Source organism: Helicoverpa armigera, chromosome 13 (assembly GCF_030705265.1).
Source record: "Helicoverpa armigera isolate CAAS_96S chromosome 13, ASM3070526v1, whole genome shotgun sequence".
Lineage (NCBI taxonomy): Eukaryota > Metazoa > Arthropoda > Insecta > Lepidoptera > Noctuidae > Helicoverpa > Helicoverpa armigera.
Window position 1 is genome coordinate 2,593,809 of NC_087132.1, and position 20,609 is coordinate 2,614,417.

At 38.5% G+C, this 20,609-nt stretch overlaps 2 protein-coding genes and 1 pseudogene across 2 annotated transcripts in view; 1 reads left to right on the forward strand and 2 right to left on the reverse strand.

The window, feature by feature from the left end:
- Window positions 1-20,609, reverse strand: part of LOC110384330 (1-phosphatidylinositol 4,5-bisphosphate phosphodiesterase classes I and II) — a 39,242-nt gene that overhangs the window by 16,060 nt on the left and 2,573 nt on the right. Inside the window, exons 3-5 of the mRNA XM_064037529.1 lie at window positions 13,478-13,615; window positions 8,913-9,046; window positions 2,822-3,007 (exon numbers count right to left, since the gene is read on the reverse strand). Coding sequence (XP_063893599.1) covers window positions 2,822-3,007; window positions 8,913-9,046; window positions 13,478-13,615 — 458 coding nt within the window. The remainder of the gene's footprint in view (window positions 1-2,821; window positions 3,008-8,912; window positions 9,047-13,477; window positions 13,616-20,609) is intronic.
- Window positions 3,296-5,141, forward strand: LOC135117734 (uncharacterized; annotated as a pseudogene).
- LOC126056838 (uncharacterized) lies at window positions 5,137-6,432 on the reverse strand. The gene is made up of 3 exons (XM_064037663.1): window positions 6,082-6,432; window positions 5,658-5,913; window positions 5,137-5,313 (listed from the first exon to the last, which is right to left on the reverse strand). Exons 1-3 carry the CDS (start codon window positions 6,271-6,273, stop codon window positions 5,198-5,200), a joined length of 564 nt encoding a protein of 187 aa, XP_063893733.1. The 5' UTR covers window positions 6,274-6,432; the 3' UTR covers window positions 5,137-5,197.

The window sequence follows — 20,609 nt, forward strand, 5'->3', positions numbered from 1 at the left end:
GAAGTAGTTGCTATAGTAAAGAGTAGTCGAGAATGATTTCAAATGGCGTTGCCTCACGCTGCAATAAAACATAATTATCAACTAATTATAGCTACTATGTAGGTACAATACACAATAACTAATAAAGTTATAACAATCAAATTACAAGAGAAGACGCCTCGAGTTTGCACTGAACATTGGTATGAGCGAGTGTTTCACATCATTCGCCTGCAAACTTGATAAAATATTAGATCACACCCGAAATGGATTACCCAGACAATATTAACGAAATCGGCAACCGGCTAACTGGGCGTATTGATCTAAAGGTCATGAGTTAGTCTCAATCCGGTCCAAAGTTTGTGATCAACTTCTCGAAACATTCAGCTCAATAGAGGGGCTTAAGAGTGGGCAGAAATTTTTAATTGAGTTTACGGAACTAATGCATGCATGTTCCATTATTATAACGCTTCGTTCATTATATGTGTTTCGTAGTACCTAGTTGTTAGCTAAATGTTACGAACTAACTCCGGTTACAGAGAAGTCGGATATTCCGTGTACGTCAGCAATGTTTTAAAGGGGCACGGGTCGTTAGAACTACACGACCCTGATGTCCCCTATGCAAACTTCATACAATTTGAGATAAATTAGATCTATGTTTTATTTTTTGGGACCGTATGGTTAAACCAACCAACTTATCAAAATGTATTTTCCTTAATTTTACAGGTCCAAAACACAGATGTGTAAAGGTAAGTCAACTTGTGTTCGTGCACACAGCCGGCGAACCTTTTTTTGCATAGATCTAAGCAGTATAGCGATCATTACGTTTTTAAACATCTATTATACCGACTCCTAACACAACCTTACCAAGACTTCTATTGTTAGTGATGTTTTTGTAGATCACAAAAAGTTTCATTCCTTACAAACCGACATAGTTAAACAGTGAAGTAACCACGGCAGAAATAATCTAGTAACAGTCGTGCTCTTCCCATATCAACAACAATTTAATTAGCATGCAAATGGTACATTTACATAATAAAGCAGGTAATGGGCACTAATCAGGGACCACTTGATAAATTCTATTCCGTGACAACTTACGTCCGAGAGCTGTTAAGTTACTTTGTTAAGTAATAAGTTGAGAGAACTTTGCTCCGAAGATTTACCTAAACAACTCGGACTTGACTTGGAAATTAGGTTAAACCCCTTTTAAGTTAATTTTGAACACATCATGTGTTTATGGATGCAAGAACTTATCATATTGACGCGAAGTGGTTTAAAAGTGACCTTAGGGTATAGTTCATAGCATGTAGGTGATAATAACACGAATTATGTAAATAGTCAGTACTGTTTGTTAACGAAATTAAAATCTGTCAGACAATTTTAGGGAATTATGACACTGATAATCGTGATTATCTTATAATCATACCAACTCCAGTCATCAATGTAAAATCGGTGCTGGAGCTTTATTAGGTCCGACTACTTATGCACAAAATCCTATTCATCTACTTATACATAAAGTCGCGAACAATAGTCAGAGAAAAAAGCCAGCGGCGACGGCCATCCAGCGTCCACAATTCTACCGGGACAGCTATTCAGAAATAGCTAAAATCACAATAACATTTTCCCCGACCTCATGCTAACTGTCGACGACAAGATCAATAATGCAGTCCAAATTCTTATAAATAACTGACCTAAAAGCCGCTCTTATATAAAAATGTCCAGTTGCGATCTAGTTTCAATTTCTTAATTGACACAAAACAGTCGCAATTTGGAAATGGGTTAAATTAATTAAGGGATGTACTAAGAAAAAAGACCACACCAAAAGAATATTTAAAACATGAAATACTATAATAATGCTGTCCAAATGATGTACGTTCAAATATCATTCTAATTCGAACGTGAGCCCCTTGACCAATAGGGCACGCCACCATCGTGGCGGTAAGTCCCCTCTTTGAGGAGTGGCTCGGGAGGAGTCACGGCGCCCTCACGTACCGCATGACGCAGGTCCTCACCGGACACGGTTGTTTCGGGAGGTACCTGCACCGCATCGGTCGTGAGGAGGCGCCCGGGTGTCACCATTGTGCGGACAGCCCCGAGGACACGGTGGACCACACAGTCCAGGTGTGCCCCGCATGGGAAGGGCACCGCCGGGTCCTCGTCGAGGCTTTGGCCGGCGGCGACCTCTCGCGTCCGGCCCTGGTTCAGGCCATGGTCCGGGGCGAGAGGGAATGGGATGCCGTCGCCTCCTTCTGCGAAGCGGTCATGCTCGAGAAGGAGGAGGCGGAACGCCAGAGAGTTCGCACCTCTCATCCCGGCCGCCGCGCTGGACCAGGTAGACACCATGGGCGCCGGGTGTCGCGAGATGACTCCCGGCCACCGTAGGCGTGGGTCTGTGGGCGGTGAGTTCGGGTGGCTCATCGTCCCTCTGTCTACTTAGACGACAGACCCGTGTCGACGGCGCGCGTTGTTCCACGCGCTCCTCAAAGAGATGTCAGCAACCCCAGCGGGGCCCAGCAGGGCCAAGGCCTGCCGGGGCTGCGGGTTGTTCGAAAGAGATACCGCGGCCCTGGTACATAAAAAGCCTATGACGGAACACGACGGTTTTTAGTCAGTAAGAGTCTGACACTCCCTCACCGCTGCTAACCCACAGCGGGAGGGGTCATTTGATGATTTTTGACGTCGGAAAAAAAAAAAGCCCCTTGACCAATTTTAAGAAAACTAACTAAAGGACCTGGAAAAAATTACCTTTAACTATGACCTACGTCAGTTCATCCAAATTCCCCTCTGATAGTTGATTCCCATAATCCTAGACAGTATCTTATTATAACTTTAATAAATAACTTACAGATTGTTGAATATCTTCTGGACCTCAGTCCTCTGCGTGAGATTCTTGTAGAAAGCGAAGAAGTCTTCGAACTGGAACTTGGACTGGCTGATGGTGTCATTCTTGCCGGTGGGCAGACCGGACTCGCTGAGGGCCTTCTCTACGCGCTTCTTGTCTTCTTTGTTTTGGGCTAGGAGTTTCACGATGCTATATTGAAAAAACAGATAGAATGTTAAACACAAGTATTTTTGTGTGGTGATGTGATGATAAGGCCTAAGAACTATGATAAAGCTTTGCCAAACTGTCTTAAAATGTAAACTTGGCTTGGCATAACTGGTAATTCTTTTCAAATATGAAAAAAATCTACAGGTATCTTTGCTTAACTGTTGCAATGGCGAAGACCTAGTTAAGTGTAGGTACTTATAATGTCACCCTTCAGTAAATGTCATGCAAGTTTTTCGTCAAGGTGTTTCGAGTTCAAAGCTCACAATGGGCAAGACGACAGTAAGACGGAATCATTAAAATATTGTGTTTAACTGATAAAATATTGTGTATGTATGGTGGAAAATGTCTCCATTTTAAGATTTAAGACGAGATTATTATTTTATTTGAGAAAATAAAATTACAAAATACTGCCATCCACCATGTTTTTTAAAACGCCAATCACAGAGTGTTACGTCAGCCCTTAGTAAATACTGTCACTGTCACCGAATTTATTTCGAGTTTCGACTATCTCTTGAGTTTTATCAGTGTTTAAATTGACTAAAAGTATTGCTAAAAGTAGTATCATAAGATCTATATCGGTCTTTTGCTTACTTACTTAAATTTGCTTTACTAATTAAGCCATGGAACAAGGATTTACTAAGGCAAACAGTTCTAATTTGCCTCGAGTGGATTTGTTAATGTTGGGAGAGTTCCTGGCGTCAAACAAAGATTTCTGTTCAGCAGAATTCAGAAACGTGAAAACTGCAGCGTAAGTACTAATATTACTGTATGAATTTTTTATAAATTTAGAAGATATTTTGTAAAATATCACTTGATATATTAAGTATTTGAGGTTATGTTTTCGTTATGAGAATATGTTTTGTGTATGTAATCTACGATTAAGTATGTAACTCTATATTTACACACCTATTTTTTTGTTATAGGTCTTCCAGGCCGTCGTACGGTGATGATGCCATAAGTTATGTCCAGTTAAAACGCGATGGCAATCTGTGCGTGGTGAAGTCAAAAATCTGTCCAGAACACAAGGTCCATGGAAAGTTATATGGAGTAACATTAGTAGTTGACGAAGTCAATGAGACAGTTGTTTCGGTGGATTGCCACGACTGTGTTGCATCACAAGGAGGCTGCAAACATGCCGTGGCTTTTCTTATATGGGTGCATCGCAGGAGTGAAGAACCATGTTACATCAGTTGAATGCTACTGGATGAAATCCAAGCTATCAAAAGTTGGGACTACCATAAAATACATGACAGCAAAAGATTTATCTGATGCTAAGCCTAGCTTGCCATCAAATAGTGTAGTATTAGACAAGTTTATCGAGGAAGGGAGGAAAAGGCAACTTCACAATTGTGAATTGATCAAATTTCAGGAAGATTATGTGCCTGATAAAGTGATTACATTCTCCATGCACAAACTAATATTAAAATATAAGGAAAAATCCTGTGACATATTCTTGGAAAAGCTTGTATTAACCGATGCAGATGTTAAACTTATTGAAGAAAAAACAAGACAACAAAATAAAAGTAGTGTTTGGTATGAACTAAGGTATGGTAGGATTACTGCTTCACGAGCATATGAATTCACCAGATGTAATACCAATGATGGAACCTTGATTGCTCAGATAATGGGTGGAAGAATCCCAGACACACATGCAATGAAACGTGGCAGAATGTTGGAGGATGAAGTCAGGGAAACAGTTTCATCTAAACTCAGAAAAACAATAAATAAATGTGGCCTGTTCATCAGCAAAAAATATCCCATGATAGCTGGATCACCAGATGGGGTCTGTGACGAGAGTATAGTAGAAATTAAATGTCCGATAAGTACTAAGATTCTCAAAAATTATGTTAATAATGGGAAACCAACCAAAAAATATTATGCACAGATGCAGTTGCAAATGTATTTGTCTGGTCGTCAACAAGGCTACTTCTGTGTTGCAGATTGCAATTATAACATAAATAAAAATGTAAATATAATTTGTGTGCAATATGATGACAAATATGTTTCAGAATTTGTTTTAGCCTTAGTCCATTCATGGAAGCATAATGTGTACCCACTATTGTACCAAAGTGTTGTTTAGTTAGTCATAATATGTAAATAAAACAAACAAAGTTAATTAGTGCTTTTATTTTTTCCTATTTAATTATGATCATACAAAAAGAGGTTAAATAATCATAGGTTGTAATTTGCTCCTTTGCTCCTGAATTTGTGTGTGATGTAAACTTGGATGGATTTATTTGCAGACTTATTTTTCTCTTGTGTAATACTTTCTGTATTTCCATGCACAGCTGAAAAGCAAACACATAAATTAATATTTATTGTAACTTATAATTATAACCCCATAATTAAAACTCAAAGAAATTATTTGATTTTAAAGGTGTTCCATAATGAGATACACATATATAATGAGATATTAGTACACACATTACTACCTCACACATAAAGTATTTGTACCCATATTGTTTATTATAATTAAAAATTAGGTACTACTATTAACATGCGATACAATTTACATAAACAGAATATAAACTTTAATGATTTACATTTTATACAGGTTTTTTACTTCTAGTTCTTTTAGTTGTTGTTATGCTTATACATTACAAAGAACCATACATTCAAAATTGATTGGTACCTGAACTTGATGATGTCTCTCCAAACTCTATAGCTTTATTTACAATACTTTTATCTTCCAGATCTTTTATAGAATCTTGAATTAATTCCTGTCTTTGCTTTTTTACAGTATATGGTCGTTCGGTCATATCAGATGCTCGTTTTCTCCTATCTGCTTGGCATTCAAATTTAGTGGGTATACACCCTGGTTTCATTCGAATTTTCGACACAGAACCCATTATGTGATATTCCATATAATTATCCATATCATGTGGCAACTGGAAAATGAATAAAGTAATCAATAATCAATCGTGAATATAAAGTCGATAAACAAGCTCTATACATTTCGAGGTTAGATTTACTACCGAATACCTTGTAATTAATGTTTAGTTTGTAAAACAATGTCGCAGAATATTATGAATATAAGGAATAACGTTAAAACTTACGTCAAAATGATCTACGCAGAAATAAATAGATGTATCAAGACGAACAGCTTTAGGATCTCGCCGTGCAAGAGTTAGCCACTTATATCGCATCGTTTTATCGTTTGGCACGTAAATAAACACTTTGTTAGGGGTTTTTATTGACGTATTAGTGCACTGCGGGACCGCACACCACTTATATCCTTTAGAATTCATATTAAAATAATATTTAATATGTTTTATTTGTTACTCGACTCTAATGTTTACAAGTTTGCTAAGGATTGACGTCACAGCAAATGTCAACGTCGGTGACTGCGTTTTGGCGCGAATAAATTAACATTTCATTAAAATTTAAATTTTTTCAATAATTATTTAATAAATTACAGAAATATTATATTTTTTAGAAATAGTAGATAGTTAAGAATATTTTAAAACACATTTTCAAAAATTGTCGTCTTGCCCATTAGGCTACTACCATTGTTGCCACTATCAATAACGTAGTCACATCCACCATGGCAATAATGTCAAATGTCAAGTGCGGGTTCAATGTGCCTGACCCGGCATGTAGCGAACAAATGAAGCCTGCCCCTTGACACGATAAAAAACTTCGTCTGCACTCCATTAGTGAAGTCATGAGTATGTCAGGAGTATGTCATCGCATTACGCAACAAACTCGACAATACATTTAAACAAAAACCTCGTACTTTCGTGCCGTGTTTTCCTTTTACGAGGCGCTTTTAATCGCTGGAGGCGGTCATCCTGAATGAGTAATATGTATGCCTAGTGTGTAATAACATAACTTTATGATTGTTTTTCGGAAGGAAAGTGTACCTTTAACACGCAGGCTTTGCCATCGACTGTGTAACTTTTAATGGAGTAACCTTATAATCTATTGTCTAACCTAAATATGTATACATAAAACATAAAATGTTCAGGAGTAGCTTTCTCTTCTAACAAACTAACAACACAATGCAACACTGCATTTCACAAAATACAAACAAAACAAAGGGAATTCGTTAAAAGATACAAAATATCTGAAACATTCAACAGATTGTCAGTCGCGAGCGTATTACCAGTTACATGTATTATGCAGCTATTGTTTTAACGGGAGAACAATCAACCGGCGATGCCCAACTTTCATTAAATCCCAAGGCAACAACTCTTCAACGAACAAAATAAATAATAACGAAACGCTGCAAGCAACTTTTTAGAGTAATGGCATTCAACAATTAACGAATAACCAGACAGAAACATAAAAAATACATATTGAAAATCGTTTTTACGTGTTTCAAGGCAAACTGCCCTAATAGATTCGTAAATTATAATTCTTGTTAAATAGTATTATCATAACCGGTACACCAGACTACGGGTCGTTGTTTAGTTAAATATTCACAGTGGAATGTACGGTAGACCGCACATCAGTGGTAACTGTCATGCACCTTAACTCAATAGTAATAAGTACGATTTTCCTATAAAACTGTTACCACTGACCTGAAGTTGACTGTACGCCACTCACTGTCTACAGTAAGATAGTTAACCGAGTAAGTACCTACAATATCTATGAACCACGACACGTGCTGTAAAAGAATACAAGTAAACACGTCGCTCCAATGTAAACAAACAATACTTGTTCACTTGTTCAACATTACGACAGCGACGCGAACAACTGGCTAGTCGACAACCTTCGTGCATTTGTTATGCATGAACTGCGAACATCTTCCACTTTAGGGTTCCCTTAAAACAACGCTAAAACACACATCGTCTCAAATATTTTTTGAAATCTTCGTAAAACTCACATTTACGTCCTTCTTGGCGTTATTTTGCATACGTAGGTCAAAAGCACCATAAAAAATATAGTAGGTATAATCTACCAGACAGAAACATTAAATCTTTGTACTACAGGAATCTGTGAGAAACGAAGAAAAACGTTCGTATATTTTGCTGAACTAGAGCGCAAAACGTAAACACCGCGGAGTTACGATCTCGGCAACAAGTATAAGTGAGTTTTGGGTAACTAACTATATTAGCGACCGATAAGTTTGTCACAAAGGTAGATTGACGAAGGTTTGTAGCAGTCCAATGAACCCCTCATGTGGTGAGATGACAATGACTGATAGCGTAACTATCACAAAGATTATTTGACACGCAAAGACAAGGAAATCGAATACAAACAAATGAAAAACATACATTTTCGGGTAATAAAGGAGAGATAAACAAACTTATCTATACGGAACCTATTTACAACGTCGAATAAAACTCGAGGAAAATAGCTACCGCTGGACAATCTTAGCATTGAAGTTTAGTTTACGTTGAACAAATAGCTAATCATATTCATCACTACATCCATTAACTTCAGTAATGATTTACAATACTGCATTTTAAGAAGCGATTATTTAATAGTAACGGTAACGATTTATAGCGAGTCCGTCTTGAGCACGACATTAATACATTAAATCAGCTGTTTATCTTCTCGTGCCAGTCGTAAAAGTCAAAGGGTTAGTGTATTGCTAACTGTTCATCTAGCTCAGTTAGCGAAACATCGTTATCATTAAACTAAATATATTTTTGCGAAATGTGACTCAACCGCTCACTGGTGCCACCGGGGTCTCTCTAGAAATGAGGTCAGCAAATGGTGCACTCACTCAATACAACACATTTTCATTAGCCTTCCTATTCCTATTTATAAGCCTTTAATACTGCTCTGTAAAAGTTTTAATGGTATCGACCCGTTAGAAGCCATTAAACGGCGGAGAAATGATAAAGAAGCGATACCAAGTTATAAAATAAAACAGTTCTTATCAGCAGACGTTAAAAAACTATAAATGTGTTAGATAAAAAGAGACGTAGGAACTTACTTCTTGACGAGAATTTTCCCCGACTTGTCAGCTTTGAGAGCGATCTTGGTGTGTAACTTCTCGAGGAACTTTATTGTCGGGTTGTTGAGCTGGTTCAGATTGTATGCCAGAGCAAACAACCCCTCTGTCCAAAGCTGCAACAAAAAATCACATCACAAATCCCATCGACAGCAAAATCAAAGAAAGTTAAAATCGTATTCCGGCAACTCCGGCCAAATCTTCGACGAAATCGGTAATTAATTATTCAAGACATCAGTATAGTCGTAAATAACTCGAGTCGTAATCGTCAGATAAAGAAACCATTACCGATTAATTCAAGAACATTAGATACTGCGTTACGGTATAATATCATCAATTGGTAAAAGTGAACGTTACATGTACTTGGGAATCTACATTAAGTAAGTAGTCATAAATTTAAAAGCTGTTATATGTCGTGGGGGTACCGTATGAAACGCCTCTCCTGATAAACTGTAAGTAACCATGCAACAGACAGCAAATAAACATGACATCAAACATGTCGGGGCCACCTAAGTGCTTTTAAAGGGACCATTTTGATTATATTGTCAAAACATTCAACAAGTCTTATTTATGCACGAGGGTAGACAATCGACAACTGTATTATGTTAAACAGTAGTCTTGTATCAAACAAAGTTTCCTTGTAGAATGTAGGTAATGATATAACATTGATGGTTTTGTTGGAATGATAGAAATTACGGGTGATACATAACTCTAACATCGTACCACACGCAAACACAATTTCAATTACGTTTAATAACATAATGGATATTTATTATAACCACTGGACGTAGAAAGTGGTTGTTCTCATGTTTGCACCCTTGCGGTAGTGTGGAATCTAGGGGTTGCATTCTATACACCCTCGTCAATCTGACTCAACTATACATTTATTAAGAATGTTGTATCCGTAGAGTTAAATGCACGCAAAATCGTCAATGGCACTCCAATTATTAAAGAACGTGTACAACAGCACATCCATTAATTAGCCGCTCAAAAGCTCGCACATTAACGGATTAACTCAATTTACACAGCTGTCACAGTGACTTTACATTTTACCACCTCCACAATGGCTGTCAAAATACTGACATAAAAATAGACTGCGTGCTAAAGAAACCTTGACCTTAGCAGATCTAGTCTGGAGCCATATCGTGGCATCACTACGCGTACTCGCGTCATCCGGATGCTCTCTAAATAAAAACTGTACATGTTAATCCCTAAATACTCCACATTCCCAATACTGAACAGACATCACTTTTGTTCGTAAATACTCTTTTTATTAAACGGTTTTATTTAGCTCACCCTGTTTGTTTTTTTTTTTATTTATTTATTATTCTTGGGTCAAATTTAGTAATTCAAATTTAAGTACCTTCCTGTTGTCAGATTGATCTGAAATTTGGTACACACCTTCAATTCCGATGACAATACAATATAGTAATATCAATAACATTGTAAATCCAAGATGGCCGCCGGTACAAAATGGCGGATGACATATTTTTTCCACAACCCCCTCAATATGGGTATCAAATGAAAGGGCTACACAAGTAGAATACTGTCAGCAACCCCAGCGGGGCCCAGGCCTGCGGGATTGTTCGACTTCGTAACGTCATAAGCTATACGAATTTAAGGCTACATTGTGGCCTTATGACTAGGCAGAACAGAAATCATCCTTTGGTTGAGAAATACAAATCAGAAAAGGAACTCAATCCAGTAAATGCTATACAATTGCGTTAAGGTATTTTTCTCTCCGCATTCATATAATTCCAATCTATTTATTTCTTAACGTTGGGTTCTACTTTCTCTGCATTCACAATTTTTTCTTATTGCAAGAACTGCATGACATACCTAAACCCTAAAATTGGGATAGAAATACGGTTACATCAAACATTTCATCGTGATCCCTTCATTAGCTCTTATTTCAAATCCTCAATTAGCATATGTTAACAGTAAAGCATATCGCGATTAGACCGTTCAGTTACATTATTCGGTAATTTATCCCGATTAAGTATTCATTGTTTTACTCGAAACATGTCTGCTCATCAGATTATGGACCGTACGTTGCGGAAAATTTGACCTTTCAGTAAAAATAGAACTTTGCCATATTTTCGTAATACAGCTGAATTGATGTTTTATTTGTTCTGATTTGGTAGAATTGCGAACACGTGAAGCTTGTAAATTGGACCAAAGCCGCACACAATCCATTTAATCCGAACAAAAAGGTTGCTCACAGTCACACATGAAACTGTCTGTAGCTTTCCGCAACTAATGAAATTGAATTCAATCACGGAATTGGTGCAAACTGTAAAGTATGCCAATATGCAAGCGCATCACAACAGCCATTCAGGATGGAAAATCGACGAACATAAAGCAATAGAGAAAAGTTTTCATCCCGCACGGGAGTGTTACGCCTACGATACGGATTCGATACGCTCGGCTGAGCACCGATATCAGACAACGTGAAATCCGCACTGTTGTGTGGACACCTTTACACGGAATTGTCTACGTGCCACTATTTGTTATTCCAATGGCATCGTCCCATGCTGTGTTAACACGACTTTCCATCATATTGCGTTAGTAAAATACTGTTTGCTGCTTTGAATAAATTGAAAAAGCAGTTCAAATCTTCTTCTTCTTCTTCGCGAGTCGATGGCAAACTTAAATTTTTGAGGCCCAATATTTCGCTACGCATACGGCATTGTCAGTAGCGTTATAGAGGTCATCCACTATGCAGCTGTCGGGGCATAGTGGGCAGCATAAAAGGTGCCGCATGGTTTGTGGTATGGCACCACACCCGCAGCTATTGTCGTCAGTGTAGCCCCACTTACATAGGTTTTCCCTGCACCTGCCTACCTGTGCACGTAGCCTGTTAAGAGACTTCCATACAGGCCACGGTTGGTCGTAACCTGGTGGAAGTCGTTCCACGGGTGGAAGGAAGTCAGGCAGAGCAAGTTCTCCCCATTGTTCGATGCGGGTCTTAGGAGCATCTTTAACTGGGGCCACACTGGCGAGGAAACTGTTCCTGCTTTTTAGTCGGCTGCGCGGTGGTTTAGCGCCATGTAGCGGATGACGTTGGTCCGTTTCTTGGCGCATTTTTTCCAGGGAGGCAGCCACGTTCCTGCGTACCGCTGGGGGTGCAATTCCGGCGAGTGGATAAAGCATTTGAACCGGTGTTGGTTTGAGACAGCCTGTTATTAGTCTACACGTCTCATTAAGAGCTACATCCACCCCCTTTGTGTGCGTGGAGCGACCCCAAACCGGGCAAGCATATTCACCGGCAGAAAACATAATGCTAATCCAGTGGTACGCAGGACATTCGGGGCAGCGCCCCATTTGGAGGTGGTTAGACGTCGCAGGAGGTTATTACGGCTGAACACTTTCTTCCTGACGTTCTCGCAGTTGGTCTTATACGTCAGTGACCTATCTAAGGTAACACCTAGGTACTTTGGGCAGTCAGTGTGCGTGATGCGTACGCCCTCCAAACGACGTCTAATTTGCGGTTAGCCATACGGTTGCGCAGGTGATAGGCGCAGGACTGTGTCTTGGCAGGATTCGGTTTCAGGGCGTTTTCCTGTAATAGATGTCCAGGTCTTCAAGGGCAGCAGAGAGGCAGGTCTCGACCACTTCAAACGATTTTGCCTGCGCTGCCAGTGCCAGGTCGTCGGCATAGATAAAACTGGTTGTATTAGGTGGTTGTGGCTGATCGTTTGTGTAGATGTTGAATAGGGTGGGGGCTAGGACACTGCCTTGGGGCAAACCGTTTCTGAGCTTCCGCCACCTACTTTGTCCAGATTGTAAGTGGACTTGGAATCTCCGGTTGTGGAGAAGTTCTCCCAGAATTCCCACAAATTTCCGATCGTGTGTTAGTTCACTAACTTTCCACAGTAGTCTCCTTATATTGACTGTATCATACGCCGCCGAGAGATCCACAAAAACCACGCCCGTCACTGCACCGGCTTCATATCCATCTTCGATATGCTGGGTAAGTCGTAAAACCTGATTGCAGCATGACTTACCAGGTCTGAAGCCGGCCTGCTCTGGGATGAGTTTAGGATCTATGATCTTCGTTAGACGGTTAAGGAGCATTCGTTCAAAGAGTTTGTAAGTATGACACAGTAGGGAGATAGGTCGGAAATTTTTAGGGTCATCAGGCGACTTGCCAGGTTTTAGCAAAGCTATTACTTTGGCTCTTCTCCAAACCCTCGGAATCCTGGAATGCTCTAAACAGTGGTTAAAAAGGTTAAGAAGCCAGGATACCGCCACAGGACCTAGATGCTTGATTTGTTCGGTCGAGATATTATCAACGCCGGAAGCTTTGCCATTCTTGAGGTTCATTATCGACCCAACAGTTCAAATCATTGGCATTCATTTGAACCTCAATTCTGAATACTAGTGCTTTCCTTCATCCAAATAATGGTGAATTATAGTAGGAAGATTTATCGAGGTTAAATCATAATACCACGAAGAAACATGACCCATTAAAAGCAATCAGTTGATTGAAGTGCTAATAGCCCAGAGGGGTTCTAATGTATTTGCTATGTTTGTTGGGTGCTCACCTGTGCAATTTCCTTTCTGGTGCAGCAGAAATTGATGAACGTTACGTTGACAAAGTCGGCGCCATGACACACGGTGACAGTTTTTTCCTCCAGCGATCCTTGAGACCCAATCAGCACTACATTACGTATTTTGGGATCCTGCAAAGAAAGTTACTGTTAAGTTTTTGTAGCAGATTATCGTTTTAAAGTACCCAAGGCGAACTCGTTTAAAGTGGTCATGTAACATTAATATCAGGAATAGCAGTAGCAATTTTGCCGCAAGAACTTCTTATTCAAAACGTAGAAAATAAGTATCGATGGAGCTTAATCCACAAATAATTGTGCTGAACATAAAGATTGGTTTGAACCCGATTCAAATGCGACGGATCACTAAACCCATATAGATGTGATCGCACGTTTCCTCACCACCATCGACAAATCAGGGCTCGCGTGATCAAACTCCACAACAACGATAATTTTTGTTGAACACCGACCGACCTCGGGCTCAACACCATTTATCAGATAAGTCTGACGATACTTCGGACAAATTGCTGTTACAAAAACACGTACGTATAAATCTTAAGCAAAAACAAATTTTAGTAATGCATTTGGAATAAAAACAATAAGATGAAAACATAGTTCTCATGTGTGTCTGTAACGTGTAATTGTAAGTTTATATGTTAAACATGTTTTTCATTGCCACGTCTTGTTCATTCAGGTTTATTTTTATGCATAGGAGTAGCGGAGGCGAGCGGTAACAACATGCCCCGGAGCATTTCCCGAGTTTTCGCTCATTATCAAGATGGAGCGGGAGCGAGTTTGCGAATTTGAAAAAGTACCGAACAGGTTGCTCAGAACTTCACAGTTTGATGCTGTGAAGTTTAATTAAAATCTGACGAAGCTGTTGTACAACCGGGAGCGACTAGACGAAAAGTTATTTAATTCTTGAATGAAGAAAAACGATTCACTTATCGTAGCTAAGATGGAAAGTCTTGCGCTATGTTGATTATTTTGACCCTATAAGCAAGCCCTGCGACTGTCGTTAGATGATACTTGTACACTCAAGTTGTATATAATCTAAACCGCATTCTCCGATAGATAAGTATTTAAATTTTGTGGTGATCAGAATAAGAAAGTTTGCATTAATGTTCTTTAAAATTATGTTTTGGCCATTGATAAGAGACCATCCTATTGGTCCCCACCGTAAACGTCAATTAAAATGACATGATAGTACAGTACAGCGTGGCCGGTAAAGTAGGTCACGAGTTAGGATCGGGGAGACTTTAAATTTTGTAATATTTATGCGCTGATTATCTGACAGCTTGAGGCAGCCAACGAAATAAGATGCTTGTTATTTCCAACGGTATGAGAGAGAACGCAGCGTCTGCAGATGTCAAACGACCAGCTTCAGTAAATACATGGTAATAAAAAGAACATCAATCTAATGGCATCCTGCTAAATAAGCCAAAGACACTAACGAATACAGATAGAACTCTGCAATGGAAGCTGAGGAAAATTTTACGCCTTTAAAAATGGACACAGAGCAAAAATTGCAAATAGTACAGTTCTCAAAATCGATAGTGAAGTCCCATCTGGAAAATTGAAAGATTCCAGTTCAAATATGCCATCACACAATTGTGCAAGCTCGCGCTTTTAGCGCAGTGCCAGTAGCCAGGACTCTTGCATTATACATTCTGCACTTTCAACGGCGACACCATTTATAATTGAGCTCCTACTACATATTGTCGGTTTGAGCTCATTCAAATACTTCATGTAAAAGGTTCTGAAAATTATGTACATCCGATGGTAGAGACGCCGTAATGAAAACTTTGATACGGTAATTCCAAGCTCCATTTTTCTGTTCTACCCGGTATAGGCATTACAGAAATTATCATATTAAGTGCCCATACAAGGCTGCTACCAAGAACAAAATCTGGAGACCCATAAAGATTGTGGGGATGTTGTACTAAAATCACTCTGTACTTTATGACGGAAGACGACGATAATGGTAAACACATGTTTACGCACGCTTTGACGTCGTCTACTGATTTTTATGCAAAACCAAATTAAAAGGAAGTTGGTTTAAAAAGTACCGCGTGATCTGGGACAAATCACAGTTTATACTTGATGCCAGGCGTGGGAACAACGGAAACTCATAATCATACAATAAACCACAACTAGGAGGTATGTCGCTATAATATAGCACGCGTTAAATAAAACCTACGCGAATAATAAACACTCATTATTTTATTATGGTTAGTGCTGAAGATCTCACGGTTGTCAATGATCAAGTATGTACCTACTAGCGTTTCCTATTCAGGGGCCTGTCCACTTCAAGAGTCTAAGATATTTATAGATAACATCGACATTCTCTCAGTGTCTAAAAGGCAACAATACTGGATTCCAGAATCCGATGGTACCTACTCTTCATGCATTAAGCGATGCATAAAAATCCCCAGGAAAACAACATCTTCAAATGAATCATCAATTAAAGCATTTGGGTATTGAAAAGTCAAATGTAAACACATATACACAATGGTGCAATATTTAGACCAGGACAAATATCATTGTCAATCACACTAATTACAGTTTTGAACACGTCAATCATATCATCGTTTAAACGCCAAATAAGTATAATCCGATTTGATTGTACTAGAAGTCTTTGTTTAATTCTGAGTAAACGCATCCGCAATTAACTTTATTGAAATGTGTTCACATTTCCAGAAATTCTCGGGCAAATTGACGTCTCTCAAAAATATGCAGGAAGAAGCGCGAATGGAATTCAAAAGATAAACGAGGCATGAGATTTGCGTTAAATTTATACACAGCAAACGTTTGTTACTTCAACTGTCCCAAATAATAAAATCAATCTATCCATAGATACAAAGCTGAACTGGTCCCGGCGGTGTCGAGGCTATAATTTATAACATAGATTTTTCTAAAATTAGTGCATGACACGGAATCGATAACGATCGGTCAGGCGGTAATGTTAGCGCACCGCCACACGGTCTTTGCATACAACAATCTGCGGACATCTAGTTAACATATCATTAAATGTGCAAATAACTTCCACATACACGTGAGTGTGAATTACTTATACAAGCAACTAACTATCTCACGGATGATTAACATAATTTATAGATTTGTGGAAGCTTTTTGCAAAAATACGAATTTTGAGACAAAAATAATGCGAAACTGGTTTTCCAAAGTCAAAATTATTAATGGTATAGTATAGGTTAATCTCTTCCACCGAAACTCATGATATACTGAGATGAATATAGAACATGTGAGGATTAACTCGTACGTGGAGCGCGTACCACGACACCGCACGTCCAACCGAGACAGCTTAGGGATACAGCTATACTCTAATATCAATATCTCTACATTCTTAAGAATTCAGATCATAATATACATGTATTTTTTACGATGAATAAAGATGAAAGATTATAATACGCTTAAACAAAAACAGACATAAATTATGCCATTGACCCATGTCCAATGTCCATACCAAGTAGATAGATTTATCCCAATAGGGAAGCAAAGTCAAAATAAATATATTCCGACAAGCATGTAGTTTTACAGTTAAAATATCCTAAAGACCTACCTCCCCTCTCTACACTACCTCTTTACACTTATAGAAATGGAGTGCTGAGGAATACAACAGTTATCCCCTATGAAGAATCACTTCTTTAGATGTTCAGATCAAAACCATAGTACATAGTAGGGCCATGCATTCAATCCATTTACGCGTACAGTCAGGATTTACATATGAATGCCAATATGGCAAATGAACCAATTGAAAGATCCTAGCCCACAGTTTTCTTTAATGACGACATTACTTATTTCTACCACATAATGCATGCGTAATGTGCATGTGACCTCGTGGTAAAATGGGTCATACCACTTCATTCCCTGAATGTCATAAAGAACGACTTAGAAATTCAATCCTGCTATTATTCAAATATCCGCCTAGATTAACAGTCTTAACCATCTCGGAGAGCTCGGGGAATATTGAGGATTGCTTTAAGGAAAGTAGCTGCAGTCAATTCCAAGTGATTACATTCCTAGAACTGGTATTTTGAACGACAAATTGTAATATGAAGATGAACGTCGAAGATACAAACGAGAAATTTTGGGTCAGCACCGGACCTATTTAAATGTTAAAATATACTAATGTAAATGGAACCGAAATTATGGTAACAACATTCAAAATAAATGGAAAACATCATATATAATTAAAATCTTCTTCAAACATTAGCTAGGACGACAAACTTATGTTGCTGTCGAGCTTGTATCTCACCGCGACATTACGAAGTTACCCATTAAAATGTCAACGTCAGACTGAAACGAATGCATAAACTGTTCTGGTTGCACAGTAATGCTTTCTAGATATGTACGAGTTACATCTAAGTATGAAGTAAAAGCTGGGGATATAGGGTCATCGCTATAAGTAAAATATCGGGCGCGCCACACTTCACTGATGTTTGCTTTGGGCCACCTTATATAATGTTGACATTGGGCAAAGTCTACAGCGCACACCCACCGTAGGGTACCTGTAATGTAGTTAACGAGAGGGTGTGACAGGTTTGTTTCCAAGAAACTATTATTCTTCTCTAAGGAGTTGCTAGGTCTCTCAAATGTGTTAGGTTTCTAATTAAAAGCTTTAATTCTAGCAAGAGCTATGTCCTTTTCCATTGGGACCATTAATCAAAAATGTTTTGTGGTCTCACGTGTCAGTGTCACGCCATCAGGTAACAGTTTTCAAACGTGGGCATCCCCTAGAGACAAGAGTAACGAATGATATTGGAGAGAAACAATGTGGCAATCACAATGTTGGTTGTCTGATCGATAAATGATTATTGAGGGATGAAGCGAATTCGTGGCCTTATATTATTTTAGAAAACGGTTTAAACTTATTGATGTTTCTGATTATTCTTATATCCTTCTAAGGTTATAGAAGACTAGAAATCATATGGACAGTTTAATACGGACAATTTTATAAGATAATTTGCAAAATAAGTGGTTTTTATGCCCAAGCAACTTAATTAACGAGTATCTGGAGAAAACACAAACAACAAATTCAAGCGATAGAAATTGAGGAACAAACATAAGTTTATTACGCATAATGTTATGTACGCCTACGATTAACAACTAGCACATACACCCCAGATACCATACACGATATTACATTAATTAAGTTTGAAAAATGGCTTATAAACCACATAAGCTATTACACATATGTGATACGACCACAACGCCAGCACTACTATGTAATTAATTACTAGCGATAAGCGAATGATATTAATGTTCTAATTTTATCACAAAGTATTGTAATGTTGTTAAAATAATGACCAAATCACTGAAACTTTATGGTGTTCAGATTGTCACCTATTGAGAAACATTGTATTTCTAGTGTCAATCATCAAAGTTTATCGCAGTTCAAAAATGTATTGCAGCTTAGTCACCACGCTTGGCAAGCGAGCTGGTGACCGCACTGCCAATATTCTTCCCGGGTCGTTTAACGTTATCCGTCACCAAAAGAGGAATTCAGATTCTACAGATCTACATACATCCGTCTTTACATTTTAAGAAGCTGAAAATATCACACGCCTCCTTTAGGTGATAGAAAATGCACAATAAATACTTCAGTCGTTCAACAAACACCGAGCGTCAGCCGCAGAGTTCAGCCGGGTGAACGAAATCCTAACATAAGCCTCCGTCACGTTTCACCACTTCATATTACTAAAACTAAATAGAGCTTTGGCAGTCTGTCATTAAACAATCCACACTCACGACTGAGCAGTTATTTGATGGCGCTGCATGGACCGAAAGCTTTAGTATTAGTTAAATTACAAGTCACCGCGCCCTGTAATTTCACGGCATCACATCACAGGACACGCGCTAATGTGCGTTATATTGACACTTTATGGTTTCATAACACGGAACGTCTTAATGAATGACCTGATGGAAAATATTTATGTCAACAGCCGTGCAACGTCTATTTTATTAATTTAATAAGTATGTTACGTGCTAATATTTGTTGTAGATGTAGATAGAGGCATATTTGAACGCGTGAGGTAGTTTCTACTTGTGTGTAGTGAGTACACGATGACGTAGTTCCAAGTTTAGTCGAGCTTTCGTCGTCGTAGTGAAGACTATTGTAAGCACTTGAATCACAATGGACTTGTGAATTTTCACATACATGTGGTATAGTACTAGTGGTGTGGGCTCAGCCTGTAATTACGGTCGATTCTGATGCTATTAAGTAAAAGTTGACACAGGCCACACGGGTTGATAGTTGATACTAAAAAGAGATTACTTTGCCGTCTACAGTATAAACCTTTTAACGGACCTGCCCACGTTAAATCTGCAGGAACGTTCACCGCCATACATGCTCTTTCCTGGATAATTCAAACAGGTTTGTAGTGGAAAATGGATTGAAAAAGCTAAACTTTATCAGAAGTGGCAAGCACATCGTCGTATTGCCACTACAATCAATTAAAATATAAATGATTTATTGATAGCTAGCAGGAAAATTAATTTCGAAACCAATTATTTTAAAAGCGCATAAATTTTTTCAGATCTTTTTACCGAACTTCTAAGCACCGCAGCTTTATGAGCACTTTGCGAAAATATCGTTACAAAAACCTTTGGTGAGGACAGTGTTATTTTTTCATTCATTCGTAAAAAAAGCATAACTCAACGTAAATATAATTATGGCACTTGACAGAGTTTGAAGTCTGCAATTATTTTTGTTAATTGCTAGACGGCCGCGGGGCGGGTAGTCTGGGCTTTATCGTATTTAAATCGAGCAGAAGTAGAACTTGAGATCTGAGTACTATTGTAAGCATTGCCAAGTTTGGCTGAACGACTGGAAACGACAAAAGATACAGATATGCCAGTAGCATTCGACCAAAATATTATTTAACTCTGTATTGCACTTCAAGACCATAGGTACAAAAGACCATAGGTATTTTGTAGGTACTAAAATGTAGGCAATGCTTCTTTCTTAAAATTTTACATTGATGCATTGCATTTTAATACTTGCTTTAAATATATTAAATGTTTATATACGAATTAACTCTACTTTCAACATGTCGGGGAGGATGCGAATTTCGCGGTTCAAGAATGCGAACATAATATTGTGCGTGAC

What these genes read in the sequence shown, in the direction of transcription:
- LOC126056838 (XM_064037663.1), bottom strand. Translation starts at nt 6,273, where the DNA reads ATGAATTCTAAAGGATATAAGTGGTGTGCGGTCCCGCAGTGCACTAAT. An exon ending in TCTGCGTAGATCATTTTGAC is followed by an intron (nt 5,914 to 6,081) that starts GTAAGTTTTAAC and finishes TTCATTTTCCAG; the next exon opens with TTGCCACATGATATGGATAA. An exon ending in AGAGACATCATCAAGTTCAG is followed by an intron (nt 5,314 to 5,657) that starts GTACCAATCAAT and finishes TTTGCTTTTCAG; the next exon opens with CTGTGCATGGAAATACAGAA.